Source organism: Paramormyrops kingsleyae, chromosome 11 (assembly GCF_048594095.1).
Source record: "Paramormyrops kingsleyae isolate MSU_618 chromosome 11, PKINGS_0.4, whole genome shotgun sequence".
In the NCBI taxonomy this organism is placed as follows: domain Eukaryota; kingdom Metazoa; phylum Chordata; class Actinopteri; order Osteoglossiformes; family Mormyridae; genus Paramormyrops; species Paramormyrops kingsleyae.
This window is the reverse complement of record NC_132807.1, coordinates 6,577,591-6,605,507: the sequence shown is the minus strand read 5'-3', so window position 1 is coordinate 6,605,507 and position 27,917 is coordinate 6,577,591. Positions and strand designations below refer to the sequence as shown.

General features: G+C 41.6%; 1 protein-coding gene across 3 annotated transcripts; it reads left to right on the top strand.

Moving 5' to 3' along the window:
- Window positions 1-27,824, top strand: sh3gl3a (SH3-domain GRB2-like 3a). Of its 3 annotated transcripts, none has more exons than XM_023813891.2 (11): window positions 2-274; window positions 21,067-21,135; window positions 21,267-21,339; window positions 21,746-21,889; window positions 22,477-22,610; window positions 22,974-23,132; window positions 24,258-24,361; window positions 24,466-24,590; window positions 25,130-25,162; window positions 25,682-25,735; window positions 25,952-27,824. In XM_023813891.2, the coding sequence occupies exons 1-11, from the start codon at window positions 230-232 to the stop codon at window positions 26,155-26,157; spliced, it is 1,146 nt and encodes a 381-aa protein (XP_023669659.1). In that variant the 5' UTR covers window positions 2-229; the 3' UTR covers window positions 26,158-27,824. The 3 variants fall into 3 exon arrangements, with proteins under 3 accessions (XP_023669660.1, XP_023669659.1, XP_023669662.1); XM_023813894.2 differs by lacking the exon at window positions 2-274 and adding an exon at window positions 7,518-7,589; XM_023813892.2 differs by lacking the exons at window positions 25,130-25,162; window positions 25,682-25,735 and having other exon boundaries at window positions 1-274.
- The last annotated feature ends 93 nt before the right edge of the window (window positions 27,825-27,917 follow it).

Genomic DNA, 27,917 nt, shown 5'->3' with positions numbered 1-27,917 from the left:
TTCAGCGTTTGGTACGTCGCGGAGCGGCACTCGTTCTGGGGGGGGTGTCTCGGACACGCAGAGAAAGCCTGCAAGCCGTCGCAGCAGCATCAACAACGCCCCCCAGCAAACCCCCCTCCCCTCCCGCTCCCCCTTTCCATTGTCCTCCAGTTCAGTTTTTTATTTTTGTTTTGTGCGTGTTTCTACTTCTCCTTCCCCAGTCTGGCTAGGTGTCGTAAAGATTTGAAGGATGTCGGTGGCCGGGCTGAAGAAGCAGTTTCACAAAGCGAGTCAGGTAAGCAGACGCCCCGTCGCTAGTTGGCAGCTTCCTCCGTCGCTCGCTTGACGTTTTTATCTCATTTCGCGTTTGTCGGGATGGAAGCCGACCGTCTGGGGCTTGTCGGGTTTAAAGTACGCGGTGTTTTGAGGGATCCCAATTGCCTGGCACGCGCGCTAACAGCGTAGCCCCGGCGGCCCCGGGGACGCGCCGCGCGCGCTGCTGCTGCTAAGCGGGACTGGGCTCGGTGATGCTGCCGCTTTATTACCAGTCATTTATTTAGCCTGTTATTCGCTTTTGCTAGAACAAAGCTCATAAACTTATATTTCTTATGTGCGGATGATAGTTACACTATTGACTAATTAACTTGTTGAAAGTTGGGCAGACAGTGTCTTGTTTGTGCTTATATGTGTGTATATATGTGAGGGGGAGCCGGGAAAGATACGCCGGACTTGTTATGGACTTTGTGCGGCTCATTCCAAAATACAGTAGATAATTAGTTTATACTTGGTGTCAGTTACAGTAAACAGCTGTGGACTGGCTGTTTTACTTGGTCGTATATCACAGGTGTACAGTTATTCGGCGGGCACTTAGATTGAAAGTGTTTTAGTTGTGGAGGTAATTTTATCATCGCGTTAATGCCCTATTTGAAATGAAATGATTTCTGATTTGTGTAGCTTGTTGAGGTTCGTTGGGATCTGGTACTGCGTCTGCGTATGTGTGTGAGAGAGAGAGAGACAGAAAGAGTGAGAGAGAGTGTGTATCTTACTCTGGGTGGAAGTTTGGCAGCCTCAGTCTTAGCTGAAGAGTTTCACTGTAATCATGATTTGGCGAAAGGATGGTATTTTGTAGCATTAATCAACAGGCTATAAGAGCAGATCTGTTTCCAACGTGGTTTTGTCCTTCTCACTTATGTAGATGGGCTAGACGCCCTTTTGTATCTTTGTGTTCATTTGTTTTCATTTTTTTTCTAGGTTTCTTGCTTTGCTGAGAGACAGCCAACATTTTGATATTGCTTAAGAGGGAATTGGTGCACAGTAGAAAAAAAAAAGCAAGAACTAAGTTGAAAGTGGCAGCCTTTTGAGGAGGAAAAACATGTTTTCCTCTTCTTTGAGGCTTGCTCTTAAAGCTGAGGTTCAGGAACCACACAAGGGTCAGTTGTGTGTAGTGTAATAATGGTGAAGCTGTCCTGACATGGAGCATGTCACTCAGAAGGTTATTGTAGCAAAACATTTTGTCCACAAAAACTTCAGAATTTACTGACATTCAAGAAATAAAAAGATAAGCTCTGTAAGGTCTTCACAAGGCGACTTGCTGAGTTTACATTATTATCCTGAACAAGGTCTAGATGAAATACACTCCCAAGTTCCACAGTAACGTAATACTTCTCCATAGATTTCTCATGGACTGAGAATAGTTTCTCCAGCATCTTGTAGATACTGCACATTTATGAATATGAAATGTGTTATTTTAAGAACTCTGCACCCACATAAAGCTGAATTTCAGACCTGTTGGGTGAAATAAATTACCAGTTCTATGCATTCATTTGCTTTGGCATTTTATTACAAGTGGTAAAGGATTAACCAAATATTGTTTTGATGAAAAGTTATTTCCCAGTGAACCTTAACTAATTAAACATAAACAGTTTGAATCATTGGTCCTTCACTGAATGTTGTGACCAGACTCATTAGTATTTCAATGCTATTGCGTGACATGACATTACAGTGGGACTTTTAACACACATTGCTATATGATATCAAATTACGTTTGGATTTACATATCCTGGTGAAAATCAGATGAATTTTATACCTATGGAAGGTTGATAATTTGCAGAGTGCTTCATTCAGTGTGAACTTACAGCTTTGAAAAAATATTTTTAGCAATCTTTGCCCAGGCCAATCGTAAGCATGGAAAAACACAGGCATGTAAAAGGTAAGGGAAGGTATCCAAGCAAAACATTTATGTCAGTAAAAGATGGAATCAAAAGAAGCTGCTGTTTTATCATTTCAGAGCATTATTATAAGACTTGTTCATGACAATTTTTTGTACAATACAAATTGTAACTCAGGTTTTGATTGAAGTTGTGTCATGAGCCATTACTTGTGAGATTGATTGATTTACTATCTATCTATATCTAAGTCTGTAACAGACTAAAATTTATATCATTTTTCTGTGGTGCAAGTTTAAACTTGTTTGTTGTGTAACTGGCCTATGGTGTGTCTTATTCATACTGAAAGCATCTTCAAATTGTAGTGACTCATCCAAGAAAAGAGCTCTAGGGGAAATCATTTTTCTCCTTTTAGAAATGGTGGTTTCTTTAGATCTTTTCCCCGTAAAGTGTGAGCTGTAACATTAGTTAGAAAATCTTTGTTCGTTGAAGGACTTTTAAATAATATTCTATTTTCATCACATTTCTCAGCGGAATGCAAATCATTTATGTTAAATATAGTTCATGTATAGTACTATATAGTTCATATATAGTAGATAATTCATATTAAGCAGCGCATGAGCTTTTGCTAATGATCATTCAGTTTGTTATAAAATAATTTTTTTTCCAGACAAAGGGTCAGCATTGGCCTTTCAAAATGACCTGTTGTGTTAACCACTTTGTAGTTTTCTTTGGAAATTTAAATGACAGCATTGCCTGTAATTTGATATGTAAGATTGGGCTTAGCTGGGAAACAAACAAAAGGAAAATGATCTAGAAGATGAATACAGTGGATTATTGAAAAACTGTGGGATGTCTAATTCAGTATAACATACAGCAAACCAGCATGCAGCGTCATATTAATTGTCCCAAATCCCAGTTCCCTGCTCTGTTTATGCTGAGCCTTAGCAACTGGGCTGGCCTTCATTTGTTCCCGCTGAGCTCTCTGTACTTGTGACCTTGATTTGTCTGGGCGAGAGCCGGCACATTGGCTGCACAATTATTGAGTCGTGTTTTCTTCTCATTCATTTTTTTAACTTTAAAAACATGAATACAAGTCTGTTCATGAATGGTGCCAAGTAACCAAATCTGTTAAACCCTAAATAGTTGGGTGACTTGCAGTACTGCATCACTAGGCGATAAGCTGTCTGTGAGGGGAAGGTACCTGGTGAAGTTCCAGAAGTTTCAACAGGATTTACGATAAAATAGTTGAAATACAATAAGTAGTTCCATAACAAAAATTTGTTTGGAAGGGGATCATCCCCACTGAGTGCTGCTAAACACAGATCTTGGTGGATTAGTGCTGTAGCACACAAACAAATGCTTAACAGAAGTTTCTTGCTTTCGTTCAGTTTGGTAATTTTCGTTCAGTTTGGTCATTTAAAACAGCTCTGAGTAAGGGTGCTTGTACATAAGATGTTGGAAACAACCGGTTGCACGGTACCATGAACAGGACCACACAAGGACAGGGCTGGACTCCTGAAAAATCCTCCTGAATGGGACCCCCTCAACCCAAGACTACAATTATCAACACACATACAGTACTCATACCCCCCCTATGTCTGGACTCCTGAAAGTCCTCCCTTTTCTCCCCCTTATAGCTTGCCCTGACTCGGAATGGTGTTTCTGAGCCATCGCCGTGGCCAGATGCATTGTGGGCTGTCTCTGCTAATGGACTGGCTGTCTCTGCTAATGGAGAAACTGATTTGTGCTGCTTGGCGATGCCGTTTAAACGTGAGCCATTTAGAGTTGGAATGAAAAGGGCAGAAGTGGGAATGAGAACCTAACTTTGGAGTTTCATACAGTATCCATGGTGTCAATGCTGCAGCTGTAAGGTGGCTAAAATTATGGGGTTGTTTTGGAAGTGTGCTTATATATAAATATATAAAAAGAAAAAAAAAATTTTAGGCTTACCAAGATGGCATTTAAATGGGCATTAAATAGACCACAGGACATTAAAAGGAAGTCTGGTTATAGGGTTATGGTTTGTGTGGTGGCTCAGTGGGTAGCACTGTATTCTGACACGTACAGGCCTGGAAGCTTAATTCCTGCTTGGACCTTCTGTGTAGAGTTTGCACATAATCTCCCTATTTTCCCCAAGGTTCTCTGGTTTCCTCTTGCGATCCAAAAACATGTGATTAAGTGAATTGGTGTCTTTAAATTGCCCGTACCATGTGATTTTGTGTGATCGCGTGGCCTTTGATGGGCTGGCATCCCGTCCATGAATTCTTTATGGCTGGGTGGATATATAATAGGCGATGGACTAGAGTGGCGAACTGTTTTGCAGTAAACCTGCACTACTGCTGAAATAAACTGCTCTCTTGGCAATTGAAGAGTTGGCTGTAAATGGCAGGAAGCAGATTTTAAAAGTTTAATGTGCAGGATTTGGTAATACTGACTGTAGTTTTTATAAGGAAGTTGGAACACCCAGGGTGTCTTACACCTGTCCACCCATGTGTGTTTATGTATGTGCAACACATGGTTAGAATGGTGCTTGAATGTGAAATCAGTAACTTGTATTGAGAACAGAAAAAAACATTTTGCTCTATCCTTGTTTTCACAGCCACCGGACAGATCTTATGAATTCCTGTTGTGCAGAACATTCATTTTTTCCATATGTGTCATGAAAAGGGAAGTGCAATGGGGGCTTTTGGTCCCCATTAAACATGGGGGGGGGGGAAGTGGATACATTCCACTGTAGGTGTGAAGCTCACTGTCAGATTTGATTTTACAGAAAGTCTTGTTTTGACACCATTTGCGAGCGACACCCACTTGGTTTATGATATCTGCCCATCTCTGATAAGTGGATTGGCACAATCATCCACGTTCATTACAGCTGCATGATATATTGGTTAACATATGGGTATTGGCCGATATTTGTTAAAAATGAAGTCGCCAGCATTGATCTTGGCCGGTATTACCGGCTGATGTTTGTACTTCGGTGAATATTCAAAGTTAGCTGCACCAGAACTAAAGACATTACTAAAATAATGGAGATGATTTCATTGGGCGATCAGCCATTTTTCCATAATGGACGATGGGAGATTTTTCTTTTCACTTATATATTCTCTACAGTGTCCCAAGTCGGCAATACTTTGCTGATGTTTCACTGCCTGTATTTTATGATGCGGTTGCTTAAGAAGTAACATTACTAACCTCAGTTTCATTACAAATTTCTGGAACTCAGGTTAGCCTGTTATTGTTATTGGTAATGTTAGACAAAAATACATTGGCTATTGGAATAGGCCAGAATTTCCCCACTCATATTTGTTTCCATCAGGCTGGATAGCAATCTCTTTCACTATGAAAATCAAGTGCTTTGTTTCCAGAATTGGACCGTGTATGAGGACACCCACTTGCAATGGAGTTGGAAGATTAAAAAAATCTTTGCTGTTTGCACACATCATCCTGAAGTCTGTTCAGGATATTATTTGCTTTATGTGCCCTCATCTGTTGATTCAAATCATAGTTTTCACATAACCAACTGACCTTTCTGCATGTTGGATAGAATGAACTGAAGCTTAAATGTTACAGTTATGCAGATGTGAATTGTAACAGTAAAAACACAAAAGAGGAATAATGGAAGTATCATGTAAATTGCTATTGATTTTAAATTCCATTGTGCTACATCAATTAAAAAATGTGTGTTAATGTTGGTATGAATTAGCCCAAATGTGTTTTTTTTTTTGTGGTGAAGCAAGTAGTTTAATGTGTGCTGGCTGTAATCCAGTGTTAACCCTGAGCAGTAACCCTTACCTCCATAGGTTGTCGTTTTCTTGTAATAAAGAGGCTACTCTAGAAAAAAGCCTCGGCAGGGTTCAGAAAGTGCTGTGTGTTATTAAGGCTGTTCTAGTTTCTAATTCTTTAAATCCCAGTACAGTATTGTAGTTTCTACAGGCTCCTCTTTGGGTGGCAGTTTGTGAACAGAAATGCTCAATGCTGTGTGAATTGTAGGTCCTTACTGGAAAAAAGTAATCACTCAAATTTTGTTTACGATTTAAATGAAACCGCTTATTGTTCCATCCACTTATCCAAACATGGTGAGCCTGGAACCAATTCCAGAAAGGACAGAACATGGGGTAGGGAACGCCCAGGATGAACTATTCCAGATGCTGTATTATGGCAACCTTTAAATATCAGTCTTAACAGTAAAATTACAATGCTGTGAAACCAGTCCCATTGCAGCAAGAATCCCTTAAGCAGAAAAGCCACTGGCTACCTTGCTGAAGGCAGCTGAAGTATGGAGTACCTTGTGAGAACTGTTACAGTTACCCAGATTTCAGGCGGGAATGCCAGTCATGATCCCAGATCACTGCAAAAGAAGTTCTCGCATTTAAAAAGATGTAAAGCCAGGAGTTCCTCTTCCATGGGTCACTCTCCTGCCTCATTAGACTTACAGACACAGTGTCGATGATGTTGCTGCTGCTCAGCTTAGAATGCTGAGGTAGAGATGTCCTTTGGGGTGCTGGGGGATAAAACAAATGCCAGAATGGAGAGCTGAACTGACTGGGAAAATGGAGAATAGAGAGCTGAACTGAGGAGAGACGTGCTCAAAGGATGTGTGATTTGTATTTCAAACTGGAGAATAGAGAGCTGAACTGAAGAGAGACGTGCTCAAAGGATGTGTGATTCTACAGTGGCACCATCACAAATAATCCCTCGTCACAGCTGTAATTCTGTGCTGCTTGAGTCGTACAGGCCTGATAATTGGGTCAGCTGTCAACATGTCATACAGTTGCTGCGTATCATGGTTATGTGGCTCCTCTGTACTTCTGGGCATGTTCAGAATGAAGATGAGTGGCTCACTGTAGTGTGTTTTTATCTATTTATGTGTTTCCCATTCATGGCTGTGATTGTGTTGTTTTAAATGTGCTCTTCAGTTCTGTTCTTCAGGCAGAAACATTCTGATTTGCACTCTGAGATTTGTCATGAATCTCTCTGTAGACCCAAACTGATGGTCTCTGGTTGCTCTCTCCATGTCTTTCCTCTTTTGGAAAAAGTTTAACATATGAATCTGTTGGTTAGAAACAAGACACCTATTTTGCGCTTTGAGTTTGTGTTTATCGTCAGTATAGTTCAAAATGCCCTCGAGGATGTGCCAAAACATGGATGTCCTTAGCTTCTAAAAGTTTGAAATGAAGCACAGCCAGTGCCTTAGAAATGCGCTTTTTGATGTGCTGGCTGTCATGGCTGTGTGTTGACCTACAGGTGTTACGCTCAGGCTTGTAAAAACAGGAAAACTGGTGGGAGGCTCTTGGCCGTAGATGGTGAAGCTGGCACTGCAATTCACTGAATATGTTTGGAAGTTTTTTTTCATGACAAGTCTTACCAAGCTTATTCAGTCTCCAGATTTCCAGTATCTAGTGGTTGATCTTGGAAGAGGGCTTGCGGTGGGTCATAAATAATGTGAGTACATGGGTCAGTGTGTCAGTGAATTACATAAGCTTATCAGATGTGATTTTGGTGTGTTTGTTGTGGTTTCAGCAGATGGTCCATTTCAACCTCATCTGTCTGTTATTCTCAACATATATTCCACAGTAAAAGGAACATGAATCCAGGAAGTGGTGTCAGTGCCCTGACACTGTTGTCATATTATTACAGCCAAAGTGATTTTAAAGGCAGGAACCTTAGCCACTGAGCAGCAGAGATCGTAATCTGGGATTTTAGTTGCTTTCTCGGGAAACAGAAGTCAGGTGACCAGACGCTGCTGAAAAAACGTTGTAAACGACAGTATTGGTTTCCTGATTTCTCTTGGCTGTTTGCTCAGGAATGATGCAACATTGTGTTGTCCTGTGAAATTAAGGTGAAGGATGGTGTGTCTTGCAGCCTGGTGGGCTGGGCATACAGGCACCGAGTTGCCTGCCGTGTAACACCTGCTGCCGAATTTGGCTGCTTCTATGATGTTGTTTGCTTGGAGTCCATACAAAGTTCAACAGAAACATTTGTTAGTGATTAGTGCTTAAAAATGAAAGCGTAGCTCTTAAGAAAAGGGAAACTGTGTGTCTTCAGAGGGGCTGGGGGGTGAATGTCGAGCACTTGATCTTTTGCTGTCTCTCTCAGTGATTCTCACCTTAAATCTGGGCTGCCCGTGGCTTAGAAATATCGTTAAATTTCCACACCCAGAAGTGGTTCTTGTAACCAGGCACTTTCAGTTTAACTGTCACATTCCTTGTAAATCTTAGTAAAACCAAACTACGCTTATGGTGTTCTGTTTTAAGTTAAGTCTCTAACCCTGTTACGGTGTGTTTATAAATGGTCTGTGGTTTTTCAGTTTGTATTTCAAACCCACAGGCTTCCTTCTACCAGCATAACAATGTCAGCTTTTATGTATTAGAAGGCATATACTGTACGTCACTATCAAGTAACACAGTGTAAAAATAAATACCTTATATGCTTTTGTACACACAAATTTTGCAGACTGTTTGGACATTATGTGCTGTACAGTTACCAAAGTACTGTTTACTGGAAGAGAAACACCCCCACCTTGTACCTATGATGTAGAATGAACTTAGAAGGCAAGTGCAGGTATTAAACTGTTAGAGAAATAAACGCCATGTGATTAGACATGATCAATGGGGTGTACTCCTGCCTCAGACCAGCAAGTACTGATCACACACAGCGTCAGTTGCGGCTAATGGCTTCTTTGATCTTTTGCACGTGTATAGATGCCGATTGGTGATGTAAGCTCTCAGTACTCAGTTGTAATAGAAAGGACTGATGCACATATTACTGCTTTGTGAGATTTGAATGATGGTGATGAAGTGCCCTTTCTGTTGCTTTCAGCGATAGGTTGCACCCCTGCAACCCTGCACTAGATGATGGGGGAATGAATGAATGTTGCTTTCTGGCTTTGGTATGTTTATCCAATAGCATGCAGACATTCAGGGCAAGACCATAAAATTGAATTCTTTTGTTAGTTTTTTATAATCGGCCTGGATTTGTAACTAGGGCTGTAATAGTGCCAGTACTGTTCAGTATTGTTTTTCTTAGGTCAGGGTGTGGAATCATAGGACAGCAGGAACATAGAAAAGAGAAGGACTCACTCCTGACGCAGATGCATAGTCTGTACAAATCCCCATAGGATATTCGCTGCTGTACGATTGCTGAACCTGCTGCCATAGAGCAGCACTCAGCTGACCCATGAGCTGAGGAGTGACATCAAAGCATCTGTTTGGATCTGATCAGCAGAGCTAACGAAGCGGGTTCTGCTTGACATCAGGGAGATTTCTTTAAAGTGTTATTATAAGGAGCCAACTGCATTTGGAAGACATAATCTTTTCAAATTCCATTCAGTGACCCTTTGTAGTTCTCAGTGTGTGTGCATGTCAGTGTGCTGTCTGCTGTGGTATGTGTTAAATGTACAAAATTAATGCAAACAGACCACTTCATCATGTGAGTATTGCCGCAGTAATTAGTATTTGTCATGTCCTCTCATTGTAGTAAGGATATGATGGCATAGAAAGAGCTTGCTTCTTTTCTCTGATGCTCTCTGCTTCTGTAGCAGTTGTTTTACGTGTTTGCCCAGGTCTGTGGCACACACAGGCTGGGGAATGACGCCCTTGGGACCCGAGGATGTTGATACTGCTGCATGAGGAAGGAAGGGCTGAACTGAAACAACAGCACAGCCAATCAGAGCTGGTCTCCTGCAGCAAGCACGGGTTTAAGCTGGACTGAAAGGGCCAAAAAGGGCCACACCTATGAGGGAAAAGCCCAGACGCCGAGGAGAGCTGTACACCATGCGAACTCATACACAATGTACAGGGATTGATTGATATAACCTGTAGGAGCTGCTGCATTTGGTAACATTGCAATTCTCACCTTTTCAGGAGCAATATCAAAGCACTTCATTGTCTCTGGTATCTTAAGTATGACTTTCTTTTACAGTTCACTTGTACTTGGGTCATTGATAAAAGCTTTTATCCGTATTTTTTTGCCACTGGGGTTCTGGTTTCCTGAGTGGCTTTGGTGCAGTTCTCATCTCTACTTGATGACAACATTTATCATGGAGCTGCAGAGAAATGCAATCTTCTGTCTTCAGTAACCACATTATAATGCTGACTCTCAGGCAGCAGAGTTACGATCTTTCAGTCACTGTAAATCTTACCCACCCAGTTGTGGCCAGGATCTGTAGGCTCAGAAATCAATGTAGGTCTTAAATGGTGTTTTCAGTATGCTTCTCAAGCTTTTCTCTGGAACACTGAATCTCTTGCTGTGCCCCTCCCCCCTTAATTTCCATCCTGGTTGTTTTATAGCAGACGTTTAGGACTGATAAATATCTAAAACCCTGGGCCTACTTGGATTCTTTGCCGGGCTTGAGATCTCATGGAAAAATCCATGAAAATGGTTTTTAAATACACGGAAGCTAAGCTGTCTCTTTTCACAAATGTTTTTTCTCCTCCTGCCGCTGGACCTCACTGGACATCTGACTGATCTTTTGGAGTCTAATGCCAATGAGTATTTTGAAAAAGTCTTGTAAACCTATTTGATAGGTAGAATATCTTCATTTAGAGTAGAGATGCATGATATAGCAGTTAACATATCGCTGTTGGCCGATGTTAGTTGAAAATCAAGACATCGACATTGGTCTGATGTGTCAGTCTTGCTTGATATAGCCAGCCGATATTTGGACTTTAGTCAGTATTCTAAGTTAGCGGCACCAGAGCTAAAGACATAACTATTAAAATAATAGAGATCATTGTCCAAAGCAATCACCCATTTTCTGTAATGGGGGATGTGGTATTTTGTTACTTATTGACCTTGCTTTATTGTGCCAAGTCTGCACTACTTCCTATTATGATATGATGTACTTGAGAGACACATTCATGGAATCTTAAGTAGCAATGTCACCTATATCAGTTTCACTACAGATTTGTGGAGATCACAGGTTAGCCGGTTATCCGTATTGGTTATTAGTCTTGGTAATATTGGACAAAAATATATTGGTTATTGGCCAAGTTTTACACGACTGTGCACTACTAATTTTAAGTATGTATTAAATCTGCATACCTCTGACACTTCTTCAGTGTTGGCAGCTGATTACATTGATGCCTGTATTTAAGCTGTAGGGCCCCCCTATTCAAATCTGGCCCTCGATTCCAAATCCAGGCCTTGTTTTCAAATCTCCCAGGTAGTTAGCTTAATAATTTCTGGCTCTTAATTGGCCAGAGGCTTCACAACTGGCTCTCAGGTAAAGGAAAGCTGGAAAAACAGCAGTGCTTGGCCCTTGAGGACCGTGATTTGAATAGCCCTGCTGTGGGGCTTGCGGTTTTAATGTAAATGCTTGAGTATTTCTTTGAGTAAAGGGCTTTTATCTTTTTGCCAAAATGTAGAGCTATTCTGTACAGATGAGGGGACTGTAAACTGTGAATAGAAAACATTAGCCTGTATTTTCTATTTTATTTATGCATACATTCAGTATCAGACACACATGCTGCCGATCCATTAATGAATCATCTCTAGTTGGGAGGTGGAGTGGGGACAATTACTGGTTTATAACAGGAACTTAATGATTTAGCATCTATTTGTAGCAGCTCTACAAACAGCAGATCTTTGATGTATTAATTGTATGTTTTATCCCATGTGTTTAATACTGTAAGTGATGATTGTAGGTGCTGTCTTGCATGGACACACTTGGTGTTGCTTGCAATGGTGAACCTTAACCCGTGAACCATGAACACAAGCATATAGGCTGTGAATGAGTGCCCTGTTGCTCATTCCGAGTGAAGTCATTGAATGAGTCAGTGAACAGTGTTGGGCAGAGATCCTTGGTCTGATTGCTATATATGTGATGGTATGCTTCTCTTAATGCTTTTGCTGCAAGAAAATGATTTAACTGCTGGCCAGCATGTTGAAAAACTGTTGCTATAGTTTCCTGAGAATGGAGATTGTGTTATCGTCCAACACATAAATTACATGCAAAATACAGGTCTTTATCAGCTTATTTTAAACGATTAAATTTTTAAATCGGATTAATCACAGGGTTGCTATGGATTAATTTCGATTAATCACGATTAAATATGATTCATTTTTAATCTATATTAATCACATTTCATTTTGCATGAGCGAACAGACTCAAGAAAAAAGGGAATATATATATGCACTTAACATGTTTTATTAAACATCTTGAACATGAGTTGGATGCATTCCATCTGCCACAGAAGTTCAATACCATGGACCCATATCAAAAAGCAAGATTTTTTGCTTAGTCGGACAACTTGTCGGATTTAAGATACCTCAGTTTAAATGGTCTTTATCTTCGTTCACTTACAATTAGCCCGAACTACCGTAAATCCGACAAATAATCCGACTAATCATGAAATCCAATTCTAGCCCGGTCAATTGCCATTGTTAGCAATATCAGTTGATAACACATTACGGGCGATGCTTTACGTATAAAACTCCGTAGCAACAGTCCACAGATAAGTTGGACGGTATAGTGTGTGCAACCGATTTAATGAGCCACAAATGAGAAGTAGTGCTTAAACAGTATAAAACTACAACTTTCCCTTCTGTTGATAAAAAGCGCAGCCATCTTGGATTCTGAACTCGGGATCCTCTGTGCTGCTCTGAGATATTTCTCAGATCTTCGAGAAACGGGAGCACGCATGCCGTCCCTTCCGGCTTCAAAACTTGGAATCCGACTCAGAATACGACTTCCCAGGGAAATGGAACGCACCAAAACTGCCCGAAATAGGTTGACAGAGACATTTCAGGGATTTTCAGTCATTCTGCGCTGCAGATGGGTTAATTGCGTTAAAAATTTTAATCAGACTAATCATGATGATGGATTAATCCGCGTTAACCCGTTAATTTTGACAGCCCTAATATATATATATATAATATATATATAAAATATTTGTGTTCAGACTGCTCCTCCAGGAAAAGTTGGGGGCGCGCCTGGAACCTCTCTGAGAGCAACGGGGCACAGGGGAGGGAAACACCCTGAAGGGATGCCAGTCCATCACAAGGGACACACATGGTCATACATAATGGGCATCTATCTGTCTTCATTTTTAATGAATGGAAATAGGCTAACACATGAATCTGTTAGTTAAAGGCAAGGCGGTGAGTTATTTTACACTTTTTTGTATTGTCAGTATAGTTCAGAATGCCTCCAAGGATGTATAAAACATAGATGTCCTCCTTCCTTAGAAGTCTGATCAGATGCACAGCCTCTGCCTTGGAAATCTGCTTTTTTTGATGTCCAGGCTCTCTTGGCTCTGTGTTGCTGCTGTTGTTTTTTTTTTTTTGCAAATAAAGGGTAGCTAAATTAAAAAAAAACACTTTAGCTTGTGTGCTTGTTGTAGCAATCTGTGCTTCTTAATTTCAGCATGTGGCTGTAAAATAAGTGCCCAGTTCACTTGATTTTTTTTCACGCAGTATTTTCCATCAACTTTGCAACACTGTATACAGCGTTTGTGATGGTCTCCTGCTACCCACCTAAGGATTCTTTCAAAAAACAAATAAAGAATTTGGCTGTGAGGAATGTGGACAATAAATCAGGGAATACAACCCCTTAAGAAACACTATCATACATAGTGTTTCGGGAATGGAGTCTAGCTTGGAAATGTACAGCAGCTGTATGTGTGATATCTGGTGGAGAGGCTACTATTAGCCATGTACATGTCCCGCCTCTGCCCAGCTGGCTCATGTATGTCTGACTCTTTCTTTATTCCACACAGAGCGAGCTGGGTGTCATTATTGGAGAGTGAAAAAATAAATGAGCATGTGAATTAGTTGCTATGACAACTGAAACCCCTGCGAATCCAGCCCCGTGCCCTCGCAACGCCTTTTACTGCCTGACAGCTAATTGATCAGTTGTGTGTGTACACTGAGAATGTCAAACATCAACAAAGCAAAGCCCAGTGAAGGTAAAGCCTGCTCTGTTTTACAACTGTCCAGATTGTTTAATGTGCAGGAAACAGTGATGCTGCATGTAAATCTGAGCTGCCTTTTTAAGATTCTTTGTTCATCTGCTGCCTTGCAGTAGTTATTGTCTTCAGTATCCTGGAAACTAGAACATTAAAGAAGAAAGAGCTGATATCTTCTCATTGTGCTCTGTAAGCCACTTATTCCAGAGTACTGAGAAACCATAAAACCCTTTGTTTTGTGTGCATTCCTTCATGCTGATAACACAATTTGTTTTTTTGACCAAATGAGAGTTTGTTCAGTCCTCAGTTCCCCATCATAATAACACATGCTGTCAGTCTGTTGTTGTTGGACCTTCTCTGAAAATGTGCTATGATGTAATTTGTCAAACTACCTACAAATCCAAGCATTTGGTTTTGGTTGTTTAAAAACCCCACCATCGTCCTCCGCTGTTCCGTCAGGGCGCTTATTTCTTCAGAAATGAGTCATATCAATGCCTGGAAGTCCACTTGTCATTCTGGTTAAAAATTGTGCTGAAATTAGGCCTGCTCCTCATATATCCCTTGAGAGATCGCTGAGATCTCTGAGCTAATTTCCCTTGGCTGGGCTTTTCTCTCTGACCCAGTTGGTCGGTGCTCCGTGAGTTCCAGCCACAAGCACAGATTTGAGCCGGCTGGCTGCGATTGCCAGGAGCTACTGGGAGCCACGAGCCATGGCCAGCTTGATCATGTTTGCTGTTGCTATGCCTGTACATCTTGAGTCCCTGGGGTACTGGCATAATTGGCCGAGGGAGCTGCTTAGCAGGGCACCTCAACGAAGGCGCGTTCGGGGCCTAACTGCAACAGTGTCCCAATATCTGTCCTCCCTCTGGTCCATTTGGATGAAATGAGAACGGGCCTGTAGTCTTTTGGACTCCAGCAGATTCACTCTAAAGTCTACAGCTGCTCTGCATGGGGCTTCAAGGGGAGAACAGCTGAAGAGGAGCTGGAGTTGGTTCTACCATCCTAGCTGCGTATTGATTATTTATCAGTCTTGTAAAAAGGCTGCAGCTGAGTCAGTTTCCCCTAGTGTCAAGGTTTTCGAATATTAAATCCATTTAGATTCGGAGCTACTAAACATTTATGGAATTGCCAATACTTATTGATGATTCAGTGTCATTGATAAACAGAATGTCCACATCCATATTCAGGGTGCATCCAGCAAGATTTGTGACTTAAACAGTGTGGCCTGACACTTATGCACCGAAGCTATAGCATGTCGGGTCATAATGAAGCAGCATCTCTGCAGTTTCTTGCTGTGCTGGAATGTAAATACAACACGTCTTCCAAGGAAGTGGTCACGGTTAAATAGGATTGTAACGGTGCAGAAAATTCATGGTTCAGTACAAGCCTTAGTTTTGGGTTCAAGGCTTGGGCAAGTTATTTTGAAATCATTAAAAGTGCACAGTTAGCAGTCGAAGATAATGAGCTGTCGACACGTCTGGATAACAAAGTCTGACATCATACTGAGTATGGTTGCATATCTGTAGTGAGTATCACCCTATCGCCTTGTCTGCTTGTTTGTTTACCTACTTGCTTTTGTTTAGCCTGTTCTGAATTTCCTCTAAAAACACCCTAAATGCCACTGAGAGACTAACTTGCAGAGGCTGTTTCTACCTTGCTCCAGTCGTCTCACACACTCCTCTCTAATGAGTTAGTGTGTTGGATGCGTTTCCAGTAGCATACACAAGTTTGGTGTAACGGAGGTGACAGGCAGTCTTGGTCTTATCGACTTATTAGCTGTGCTTCAAGTGTTGGTTTAATTGTCGATGATGACTGACCATGAACATCTGACATCTGCTTGTGAATTTAGGCTCCCCCCGTTAAGAAATGTATTTGTTTTATTGTGCGTTCCGAGCCGAAAATTATGTATTCAAATGGCACATGATGAATTTGTATACTGTTATAGCGATACAATACAACTTTTTTATGCTTATATGCAGGGTGTTGCCCCATTTTAGCTTGCCTCAGATTTTTATATTGCCAAAATTGACATTTTCCATTCAGTTCAACTGCACCTTCAATTTTAAAGTGTACTTGTGTGGTTAGGTATATGCCATATCTTTGTATAGGGGAGAGAATTCCTTAAGCAGGTGTGAGGTGCATTGTACCTGGTTTTTGCTAGGAGACTGACACAAGCACAGAAATCTTAACGTACAGAAACCTCAAAGACAGTGATCTTCCTCATATAATGACAAATGGGGATTTTTATTGTGTATTTTGTAGGGCTGCCACTAACGACTATTTTTCTATGGATTACTCTGTCGACTATTTTATCAATTGGTTGATTAATCTAAACGATCCATTTCCCTCCAGAAAAACAACTTGACTGTATAAATTCAGTTCATTTAATCGATGCCGGCTTTTTTGGGAGTATACTGACATTATTTTCGCCCACAGTTCAATTAGCAGATTAGTAGTATGTCTAAAATATTAATAAAATGTGTGTTGTGATGCCCAACAGTTAGTAATCTGTATAAATTTGGCGTATCGACTTGCTTAATAATTAAACTAGATTGGTGGAGGACACCACATCCGACACAAACGATAAGCTCTGAAGTCGTGATGAAAGAAGGGACAGATCAGCAGCCACGACATCTTTTAAAAGAGATACTGTGGTTAAACAAGGTAAAAACATGCTGGTGGTGTGGCGGTACTTTTTCCAGATTTAAATCTGACGGGTTTTTTTTTGTAAATATGGTTTGCGTTTGTATTTCAGTTCACAATTTTTTTTTCTTTTATGGAGTGTCCATTTTAGTTCCAGTTGTACTTTATGATAACGACACTGATCCTAACAAGTCCAACGTGCAGAAACGCACTCTGACACTGTCAGTCACCGTAGAATAAGCCCAGATTTTAGCCTAAACGTTCTCTCTGGAACACTTATCCTTAGTGATTCTAAGGTAGCAGGCAGATAATTTTGTCGTTTCAATAATAAGTGTATTTAGCAGTCACAAGGACAAAAGATATTAAAAAGCTATCAATTTAATGCTAATTTAATAAACATAAATAAACAGGACTAATGGAGGCTTTGCTCACCCTGGTGGTCCATGACACAGATTAAATAGCACCTCTGTGTTTCCTCTTCAGGTGCTCATGCATAGCTCTTATGCCGCTATGCAATGCCATCGCACTTTGCACAGTGTAAAACTACCTTTTTGTTTTGTGACAGTTTGAACTACTCCTATAATTATATAGTGATATTGAAGGAAAATATTTGTTATAATGAATTTAAGTGATTTAGAAAACATACAGGTAATTTTATTAAAAGATGCGTCGATTTGAAGTATTGATGTCAACCCATTTTCAGCATCGACATCATGGGCTACGTTGACTAATCGTGCCAGCCCTAGTATTTTGTGGGTTCTTAAGAGATCTTTTGTTTTCATAAAGCGTGTTCATATGCAGAGTGGGCCTGTGTTGTAAATGCTTCCCTTTTGAAAGAGAAATGGCTGTAACTATGTAGACTGACAGATCCATGTTGCGGCTGAACATGCTGGGGATTTGTGACATTAAGCATGACAATGAGTGTTTCAGTGTGTTTCTCTCCCTCATTTTCTCCCCATTGCATTATCATGCTTCAGCTGATGCATGATGTCAGCATTCCTCATTGTGGAGTGGTCTGTGGTGGGGGGGGGTTAAGCCACTGTTTTCTTGTTAATCCAGACTCTTTTCGCCGCAATGCCTCCCTGCTCAGGAATGTGGTGACATTGGCTTCTGGAGGCTGACCTCTGACGTTTTTTTCTTGTTAAAAGTCTTCTTTCTTGATTATTACTCATTGTTTCTTTGATTCAAATTAGGGCTGCCAATAACAACAATGTTTTTTATGGATTCATCTCTTGACTATTTTACAGATTGGTCGATTAATCTAAACGATCCATTTTCTGGAAGAAAATGAAATAGACCGTTTAAGTTAATTTTATTTTGACAGTCAGATAAACTTGCATGAGAAAGGAAGGCTTGCGTGTTGCTTTTCTGCTACAAAAAAATGACCTCGTCGTGGTGCAGGGTCTCGGTAGTAACAGAAGGAAAACCTTGAATAATGTCTGGTTCTTATTCTGACCTGACAGGACGTGATCGGAAAGCAGGGGCCATTTCTCTCTGCTGCATACCTCAGTTTGCGTAGGATGGAATGGCTTCCTGTTCGTAGCATAGTTCACATAGCAGTGCCGCAGGCACGGTGGCCTTCACATATACTTAGTCTTTGCAGGCATTGTTTCATAATAACGGCCTTTATTGCAGAGCCTAGCTGTAAAAATCTGTAAAAATTACAAGTGTTGCCTTAGAGAATTTTACTGTGGCATGTTAATACTGGTTTAGTAAATCAGTTCTAAATTAATGCCTTAGAGAATTTTTCTGTGGCATTTTAATACTGGTTTAGTAAATCAGTTCTAAATTAATGCCTTTATTATTATTTACTGTGGAGTTAAAATCAACAAACTTGAGCTCTGGAAAATTGCATATAAACCTATAAGATGTTATGTTTAGTGAGGGTGGTGATTGATTGTGGTGTGTGGCTCTAAATGAAATACCTGCTTATTGTTACTTACCATGGTTGTGCTGCATAGGAACCTGGGGTGTCCTATGGATGGGGCTTGTAATAGTCTCCTGGTCTGCTGGCCCTGCCCCTTTTAAAAAGCTGTGAATATTTACCTGGCGTCATTTTGGAACAGCAATGTTCTGTTCTACAAATCAGATCTTGTTTTTAACGCCTTGTGGGAGGTGGTCTTGGAAAACTTCCCCCTTGTAAAGTAACTTTTCCATAGAAAAATCTGAACATGTACGATAATATTATAAGGATTGTTAACTATATGGATAAGAACAGTTAAAACACTTCCAAGATAAACCTCAGTTTCTCCTGGGATTGAATCGCCCGCCTGTAGCAGTTATTAATTCTAGGACAAGTTCATCTCAGAAACAAAACCTGAGAGCTTTGCAAATATATGAGGGGAGAACATTGTAGAAGGTGCAGAAATTGTTTTTCAGCAGATGAAAATATTGTACGTTTTTCTGTTTTAGGGGGCCTGCCCCAGTGATTTACTGGTCAGATGTGGTTGTGTCCTTGAGCGTGTTGCGTTGACTTAGACAAGGAGGTCCAAAGAGTACACAATGGGTGTTTCATCAGGTGGCTTAGATGAATTGGCTTCTTTCACTCGTATCACCACGGTGATGGGTGCTGTTAGATGCATTCCTATAAGGCTGTGGGTGGAACTGACTGAACAATGCCTCCCTCCCTCCTAGTGTTTCACACCGCTTCATTTAGCCTGCGTAGGGTGGCTGACGGTGCACATGTCAGAACAGGGGTATACTGACACAGGCGGGACACCTGGGGGAATTCCTGGCCCTCATTTGAGAAAAATCAGGAGAGTGGGAATGATGGTGGCAGAGTGGCTGTACGCTGCAGGGCATTGAACAGGTATCCTCATGTGCTGCTGGAGCATACAGCCCTCTGTGGGCACGTGACTGTTCAGTCCACATCAAAGAGAAGTGGCTGCTGTTTGCCTTGCTGCAAAGGGACTGAACCTGGATGCTCTTTCATTTCTCTGCTCTGTACATAGCAGGGAGCATAACAATCAGGCTAAATTTAGCCTGCTTCTGACACTGGTATGCAGTTTCTGTCCCTACTCTGATGTGTGTTGGGTTGGTCTGGATTTTTATAAAAAAATTTCCCATTTTTCCTTTACTCCTCTGGTGCCTTTGTTATTAATTTAGTGGAGTTATATGCATTACTTTTTTGAGCTCTAATTATTTTTCTGGGAGTCCTGTAAACCCAGTTAGAAAGTACAGAATTCTTCCTGTGATAAAATACATTAAAATCCCATCTGAGTCTGATCTAGCCATCTCTGAGCTATGCGTTATCGTCTGCCTGACCCTACCTTAATCTTCCATCTGCTGTCCAGAGTTGTCTCGACTGCACTGATAGTTCACCTTAGAAGTGCTGTAAAATTAACCCACTGTATTAATCAGGAAGTTTGGCCAAATGCTGAGAACACAGGAGATATTCTGGTGATTCTGGTGATGTAGAGATTCAAGGAGCCTTGGAGGGAAGACAGTCCCTGTTCCCATGGCAGTTCTCTGTGCCAGTACCAAGGACATCGACAGTAGGATACAGAAAAGGAAGAGCAGGAAAGTCTACAATGTACAAATATTTTTGGAGATGAAAACTGACACCTGTGCTTGAAGGTTTGAGATGCCATCTCAGTGAGATTACTTGAGGCGGGACCAGAAGTTCAGCTCACAGTGTTGGGCAGGTCAAGTTTGACTTTTTTTGCATGAAGTAGATGAAGATTCTGTTGCAGTGTCAGAACTTCTATATTCTACATCATATTCTATATTCTCAAACGTCTATAAATTTCACTATTATCCTAGGTAGTCCACTGACCTTAGAGCATGACTTTAACTTGTCATTGCAGTATTTAACACATCATTATTAGATCACAGCATAGCGTAACACACCCTCTCGATACCTCTAACCTTCATGCCTTCTTTGCAGAGCACAGGCCTCCAACAGACACACATAGTGTTAGATGGAAGTGTTTGCTGCTTTGTAAGCATGCAAAGTTGCCCCAATGCAGTTTTGAATGTCATTATGCTTATACTGCCATGTTTTTCTCCATCAGTGATTTGATGGAGCTTCATTTTAATTTAATTTGGTGTCGACAGGAGCTTCTGTGTTAAAAGGCACAGTTTGAAGGCCATGTATGCATTTCACAAAGGAGGACCAAAGTCATTGTGGTTTTATGTATAAATCACTTGTGTTATTGCCACAGTGCGTGGCACAATGAAGGCATTGTTCCACTGTGCAACTATTAATTCATTCATTTGCTACTAAGTTAGCTCTCTGGTTGGCCAAGGCTTTGCTGGTCCTGATGTTTCTGACATCATGCTATTCAGGCTTCCCTGGAGCGTCTCACCCCCACCGTCGATGGCAGCCCGCTGGTCACCCCTCACGTCATTTCTTTACCTTTTGCTTGCAGCTGTTGAGCGAGAAGATAAGTGGTGCTGAAGGCACTAAGCTGGATGAAGACTTCCTTGAGATGGAGAGGGTAAGAAGACATTTCAAAATAAGCAACCGCTAGTTCACCGCAATCAAATGTTCTTCAAATTGTATATTAGGTCTGGTTCATGCTGTTTAATTGATTTCCAATGTTTGACTGGCACATTACTTCTCTTTTAGAAAATTGAGGTGACCAATAAATCAGTTGTTGACCTCTTGTCCAAAACCACAGAGTATCTCCAGCCAAACCCAGGTAGGCCAGATCCTGTAATGTTATTTTAGCCCAGTGTTTCCCATTCTGGTCCTTGGGAACCCACAGATGGTCCACGTTTTTCCTCCATTTTTTTTGGGAGCAAAAATGTTTACTGTCTGGCAGGGAGCTCGGAGGGAGTGAAAACATGGACCGACTGTGGATCCCCGAGGACTGGATTGGGAAACTGCTTTAGACAGTTTTAAAACACTGACACATGTCAAGTTCTTTTGCTAAGAGTTTAATTAATGCAAAAAGTGGAGTATCTTCATAGTAATGGATGAGACCCTTGTTATTTTAGTGTGTTATTTCTCATTCATTTGTCAACGGTGTCAGTCGATACCAAGCCTGCCTTTCGCCTGCAGGCAGTAATGCTGTGCTCACGCACCGAATGTGGATGGTTTGTCAGCCTACAGAGCCAAACTGGGCATGGTGAACACGGTGTCCAAAATCCGAGGGCAGGTGAAAAGCACAGGGTACCCGCAGACTGAGGGCCTCCTGGGGGACTGCATGCTGCGCCATGGGAGGGATCTGGGCGAGGAGTCCTCCTTCGGTGAGTCCCCTTCATGCTCCTCAGCAGGGGAGCGGGGGCCTCCTTTTGGAGCTGCCTTTGGGGCTCTGGCTTGCCATAATGCTTATCAGGCTTCGAGCTGAAATTCATCCTGGGTCTTTCTCTGAGGTCGCTGATGCCACCTTGTGGACAGAGCATTTATTACACAAAAGTGATTGGCAGCTTGTTTCTGACTGAATGTAGCCATCAGTCTGTACTTCTGAAATGACATGCAAGCTGGGCTCCATACGACCCACAGGTTATGCTCAAAAGGATTTGTGGATAGGTTTAATTTAATTGCTGAGCCTTTTTTCTGTGATTTATAATATAATGCCATTTATCTAATGTGATGTCTAAACGAAACTCAGGTCGCTAAAATCTTCTTGCTGTGTAATAAATATAGTTCTGATATTAATGAGGTGATGACATAATTGTGTATGTTCTTTTTTCATTTAGATAAATAGGTATGGCTGCAGTAAATGTCCATGTTCTGTGTCACTAAGTTGTGAGCCCTGGCATTCTGTCGGGGGGGGGGGGGGGGGTTTCTATGGGGAGACCCATCCCATTGTCTCCATTTGGTCTCCCATCAGGGTGTGCCTTGGTGGACATCGGTGAAGCCTTGAAGCAAATGGCCGAGATCAAGGACTCTCTGGACATTAATGTCAAACAGAACTTTATAGATCCACTGCAGAACCTACAAGACAAAGACCTGAAAGAGATTGGGGTGAGACTTAACAGCAGCTTGTATGTGAGCAGTAATAAGACCCTGTAATACCCCTCTGTTTGAAAAGCGGGTTCGGCAACTGAGAAACGCAGATAACAACTGTGAAAAATGTAGAGATTTATTGAGAAAAATGTTGAGATCTTTATTGTGGCATCTTAATTAAGCTGTGCATGTATTGTACATGCAAAAGGTGCGATTGTCATACCTTGCAAATATCCAAAGTGGCTTTGGGAACGGAAATGTATGATTGGTTTAGGAAGATGGAGAGGCATGTACTAAATCATCAGGCAGCCAATCACAAAGAACGGTTTCGAGAGAATGGTATAAATACAGGGACTCGGTGTGCTGTGTTTCATCACACAGCATCACTTAAAGAAACTGGAAGGTCGAAGGTTAGACTTTGATTACAAGAAGAAGCGCCAGGGGAAGATCCCAGATGAGGAGATCAAACAGGCTGTGGAGAAGTTTGAGGAGTCCAAGGAGCTGGCAGAGAGGAGCATGTTCAACTTCTTAGAAAACGACGTGAGTGCCGGCGGCCTATTGGCTGTCATCTTCCATTGTCTCTTATTGCACAGATTAACTTAATGGACTAAATCAGGGGTTCTTAACCTGTTGGCTGTGATCCCTTTGTGAGTGGCAACATAATTCCAGAGGGATTGTCAGAGTCGTAAAAGAGTCATAAAACACCTATTGGACAGGCCATGCATTCACGTAAATGTGGTCACCCTTTTCCTTTGGCATTATAAGGATGTATCGTTGTATAAGATTGAAATAATAAAATGAGGAACTTTGATAAAATGTCAATAAGGAACATTGCTTGATAGCACACACAAGCTTATCAGAGCACAGAAACAAACACGATTCCAGCCAATCATATGGTAGCCTTTTAATAACAGAAAACCTACAAATGAACTGCATGGTTGGCTAAGTTAGCGGCCATATGCTACTGCTTTGGTAATATCATGGAAGGGGTGAGCAAACTATATGTGCTGGTGAAGGAAGCGACAGCTCAGCAGTCACAGCATCATTTAAACAAGGAGATCTTGTGGATAAACACGGTAAAAAGACGTGGGTGGTGTGGTGATACTTTGGCAGTTTAAAGTCCGACACGCAACACACTGGTGTTGTGTACTGCAAACGTGCCAGTTAAAACTGGAAATACGACAAACTTATCTCACCATTTGGCATTGCCATCCGGACACATACAGGACGCAAGTACTCAAAGTCACAGACACCAGCAATTACAGTTAACATTTTCAATCACAAATATGGGACCCCCCCCCCACCCAAGTCCCTGGTGATGAAATGTGCTATGCTGTGGGGTAAGTTGAATTGGTTTACATTTCAATTTTTCCTTTTATTTGCAGATGAAATTTAGCTTTTAGGTAAATCTGGGACAGTTACTAACTGTCCACTCTAAAATAAAACAAACAAAATAAGATAAAATAAGTACAGGACGGGTTGCAACTCTAAACATGGGTGGCAATTAGACTTCAGCATCGAAAAATAATTTGATGGCCCATTTACGGCTGGACGCTGAAAATGCTTAAGAACCCCTGCACTAAAACATATCGGTTCTGTGTCTTTTCTCTCATACTGTGTGCCTACAGCAAATAGCTTCAGTCATGGCTCTCATTGTTCCTGCAGGTGGAACAAGTGAGCCAGCTGGCTGCCCTGATACAAGCTGCTTTTGAGTATCACAGGCAAACCCTAGAAATTCTGGAGGATCTGAACAGCAAGATACAAAGCAGGTAGGAGCCCCAGGCAGGCCCCCTTTCCCCTCTCGTTCTCAGGGCTCATGTAGATGACGATGTCGGTCTGTGTGTTTGTTAAATCGAGAGGTCCTGCTTTTCAGGATAGCTGCGGCAAGCAGCCGACCGAAGAGGGAGTTCAAGCCCAAGTCCATAATGACCAGCATAGAAGCCACTGAAAGCTCCCAGCAAAATGGGCTGTCATACAGCTCCTCAGTCAAGTCCTCAGGTACTGCATCCCACCCTCGTACCCAAACGAGCGGGAATTAAGCGCTGCCTCAAAGCCGCACACACATGGAGGACCAGCGTCACCTTCTGCTGCTTTCCGTGGCAGTGTAAGGCCCCGGTTATTGTGCAAATCTGTTAGGTGTAATTAGTTCCACACAGACCGGGGAAGGCTCTGCTTAGCTTGGGTCAGGCCCCGGTCCCTAGCGTTTGTTATGGAATACCAGGTAAAAGATGGAAATGTGAACACAAAGAAGGAACTGTGCTTTCTGGTAAGGATCGAGGGTGGGGCAGCCGGTAGGGGGTGAATCTGCTCTGTGAGAATAAAACGGCAGATAACACTTGGTGAGATGAACTGTAGAATATACCCTTAGATAAGTAGATTATAATGGCTTTAATTGTTATTGTATTAACCTTTTGGCTCAAAGTCTGCCAAGCAAATGAAAGACATCCAAGCTGTAAATCACTCAGGAGTCCGGAATGGCTGGTCATCATGAATTTTGTGTTTTTATGATTTATTAATGTGTCCATCCTTCATTGCAGATGTCCGTAACAACCACACTATAAATGGAAAAAGTAGGTATCTTCAAAGCCCAAAGATTAACCTGCTTTGTAATTAGTCTAATTACTCAATGACCTTATGGTCTGTAGAGTCCTTAAAGGACTTAAATTACATCCTGATTTATTCGGCTGTTATTTCCCTAAATGAAATGGATGAAATGAAGTTTAATGCACACTTACACACTGCTCTACACTGATTTTAATGCTTGTAACAGCATCTGCTGTATTACATTTCCAGCAAACACACATCTGTTTTAAAGGTTCTCTTTTTTGTGTCTGTGGTTGCACACCATACCAGTATAACTTGAGGGACACTAATTCCATGTGTTTGCATGTTTCTTCTGCCCCCTTGTGGTGATGGTGTGAAACTCCTACAAAATAACATTTGAGCGCTTTTGATCTAAAACTGGCATATTTAAGTGTTCCCATGAGAGATGCTGAGTGTTTTTTTTGTGTCAGTGGGAGATCATTAGCTCATGCATGTCTCTGTCCATCTACTCCATTCCACCATCTCGCTGTTTTGATCTCAACCAGCCGAACAGTTCATACCCAGGGCCCCGTCATGGTCTGAAAGCCCCCACAGTTGCCGTAAGTAGACCCCAGTGCAGTGGCACAGTACCCATAGCCTCAGTTTACCCCCCTCCCCCACCGCCGAGCCACACTCTCGTTTCTGATGTAGAATTTGCCGACTCGATTAGCTATGTGTCTGGTAACCCTAACTAACCAGAGTGAGACGGCTGTATCTCTCTGCCGGAGCCCGGTGCTCCCCTCGTTGACTCTGCTGCCACCCTCCTCCCCCCCCAGAGTCAGAAGCTCACATGGACCAGCCGTGCTGCCGGTCGCTGTACGACTTTGAGCCAGAGAATGAGGGCGAGCTGGGATTCAAGGAAGGCGACATCATCATTCTGACCAACCAAATAGACGAGAACTGGTACGAGGGCATGATCAACGGGGAGTCGGGCTTCTTCCCCATCAACTACGTGCAGGTCCTCGTGCCTTTGCCACAGTAAAGCGCAGCCGTGGACTCAAATGCACAGAGCCGGTTTGTGACGCTTCATCCGGCCAGAGCCCGGCATTTCCACAGGCTCTTAAATGTCCTATTTTTCAATATTTATTTTGTACATGGAACTACTTGTGGTATAAAATACTGTGTGTACAGTATACTTCAATTAATCTCATTTGCTTGTTATATCGCATATAATGGGTATTCTGTTGCCGTCTTTGTACATTTCCTTTGAAAATGTAGATTTGATTTACCTGCCTGCCGTGGTCTTAAGTGTTTTTTTGAAACACAATTTTAAACTGTGAGTATTTGAACTGAAATTTTATGAATGTCCTTACCGAGTCCTCTCTGTTTACATTGTACGACTTACTGTGTTGCAAGAAATCAAAGTAAGTATTATGAGCTCTTTGCTTAGGGTCTCTGACGTTATGGTGCCCTCCATTCAAGTGCTTTCTAAATGTCCCATGTGTTGCACTAAAGCGTCACACTTTACTCCCATCCATGCATGTTCTCCTTTTTCTTTTTCCCTTATCAAACATTGCACTTTCTTTTCTTGCCATAATAAGAAATACGTATGTATATTGGTCACATTTATGAGTCATCTATATGGTAAATATCAAAAATGGAGATGGTTATAGACTTTGAATTCTATGTTTCTGCTGAGAGAGTTTTGTCCCCCCCCCCCCCTAAACGTCAATGCCTGTCAGTCTGATAAAATTACAGACTGGAGATGTTAATAAGGTGTCAGTCGTCGTCTTGCCTTCACTCTGACAGCATGACATTTGCTGGTCTTTATGGTCGGACTATCTGGAAAAAATAGAAAAGTAAACACAAAAAAACGGAGAACATGAGGTTTCAGCATAGAATGTATTTTCTGTGGAGAAGTTTCTGGAAAGGCTCGCCGAAGGGGAAACTGTAATTCACCAAATGATAACACAGCCTTTTCATTAGCATTAATGTCATGTGTACGTTAAATACTGTAACTAAACAAGTTCGTTTTTTTTAGTCTAACATTCCCTCTAGATATATGCAGACATCCAGAATCGTCAGGATTAGATACTACAGTCTCTTTCACAGCTTTATTTTGTTTTTATCATAACTGGACCAATTAAACAAGATACCAAATAAGTTTTAATGACATTTTAATTACAGGGAAATTCATGCAGGTATTTTAATACTGTTTAGTGATCTGGTGTTTGAATTAGTAAACACAGTGCTGACTTTATACCAAACCCAGGTAAATGTTTTTAGCGACACGGTCTGGGAAGCCCAGGAGTGCAGAGAACCTCTGTTCATCCTGTGGGCTGGAACACACTTTTAAACCTCTGATGTTACAGACAGAGAGGGGGGAAAAAAACGTGATGAATAATGTTGCGTTACATTCCATTTACTGTATCTTTGACGTTCCTTGGTGGTTTAGTGACAGAGACTGGGAAGTGGTAACTGAGGCCACAGTTGACTTTGAAGTGCCAGGTTTAGATCCTCCAGTGTCACACAATAAACGTCTGGTTTTGTCCAGTCTGCCTGGTCCATCTCTGGTCGCTCTGTATTCATTTTCCTGCAGACTTGATTGAAAAGTGGCCACATTTTGTTAAAATGATAACTTTTTTTAGGTGTTTTTGATGACTACAATGATATGTATGTTACATAAATAAAGACACTTTGTTGGCTGCACTGCTGCTTCATTTCCTGTATCTCCGTTGGGTTTTCTTTGCTGCACTTTACTGCCGTTCAGGGCCTACAAATCTCACCACATGTCTGCAAATG

Excerpts from the sequence above, each read along its gene's own strand:
- sh3gl3a (XM_023813891.2), top strand. The coding sequence starts at position 230 with ATGTCGGTGGCCGGGCTGAAGAAGCAGTTTCACAAAGCGAGTCAG. Across the intron at positions 21,136-21,266 it reads ACTTCCTTGAGATGGAGAGG|AAAATTGAGGTGACCAATAA; the intron begins GTAAGAAGACAT and ends CTTCTCTTTTAG. Across the intron at positions 23,133-24,257 it reads TCAACTTCTTAGAAAACGAC|GTGGAACAAGTGAGCCAGCT; the intron begins GTGAGTGCCGGC and ends TTGTTCCTGCAG.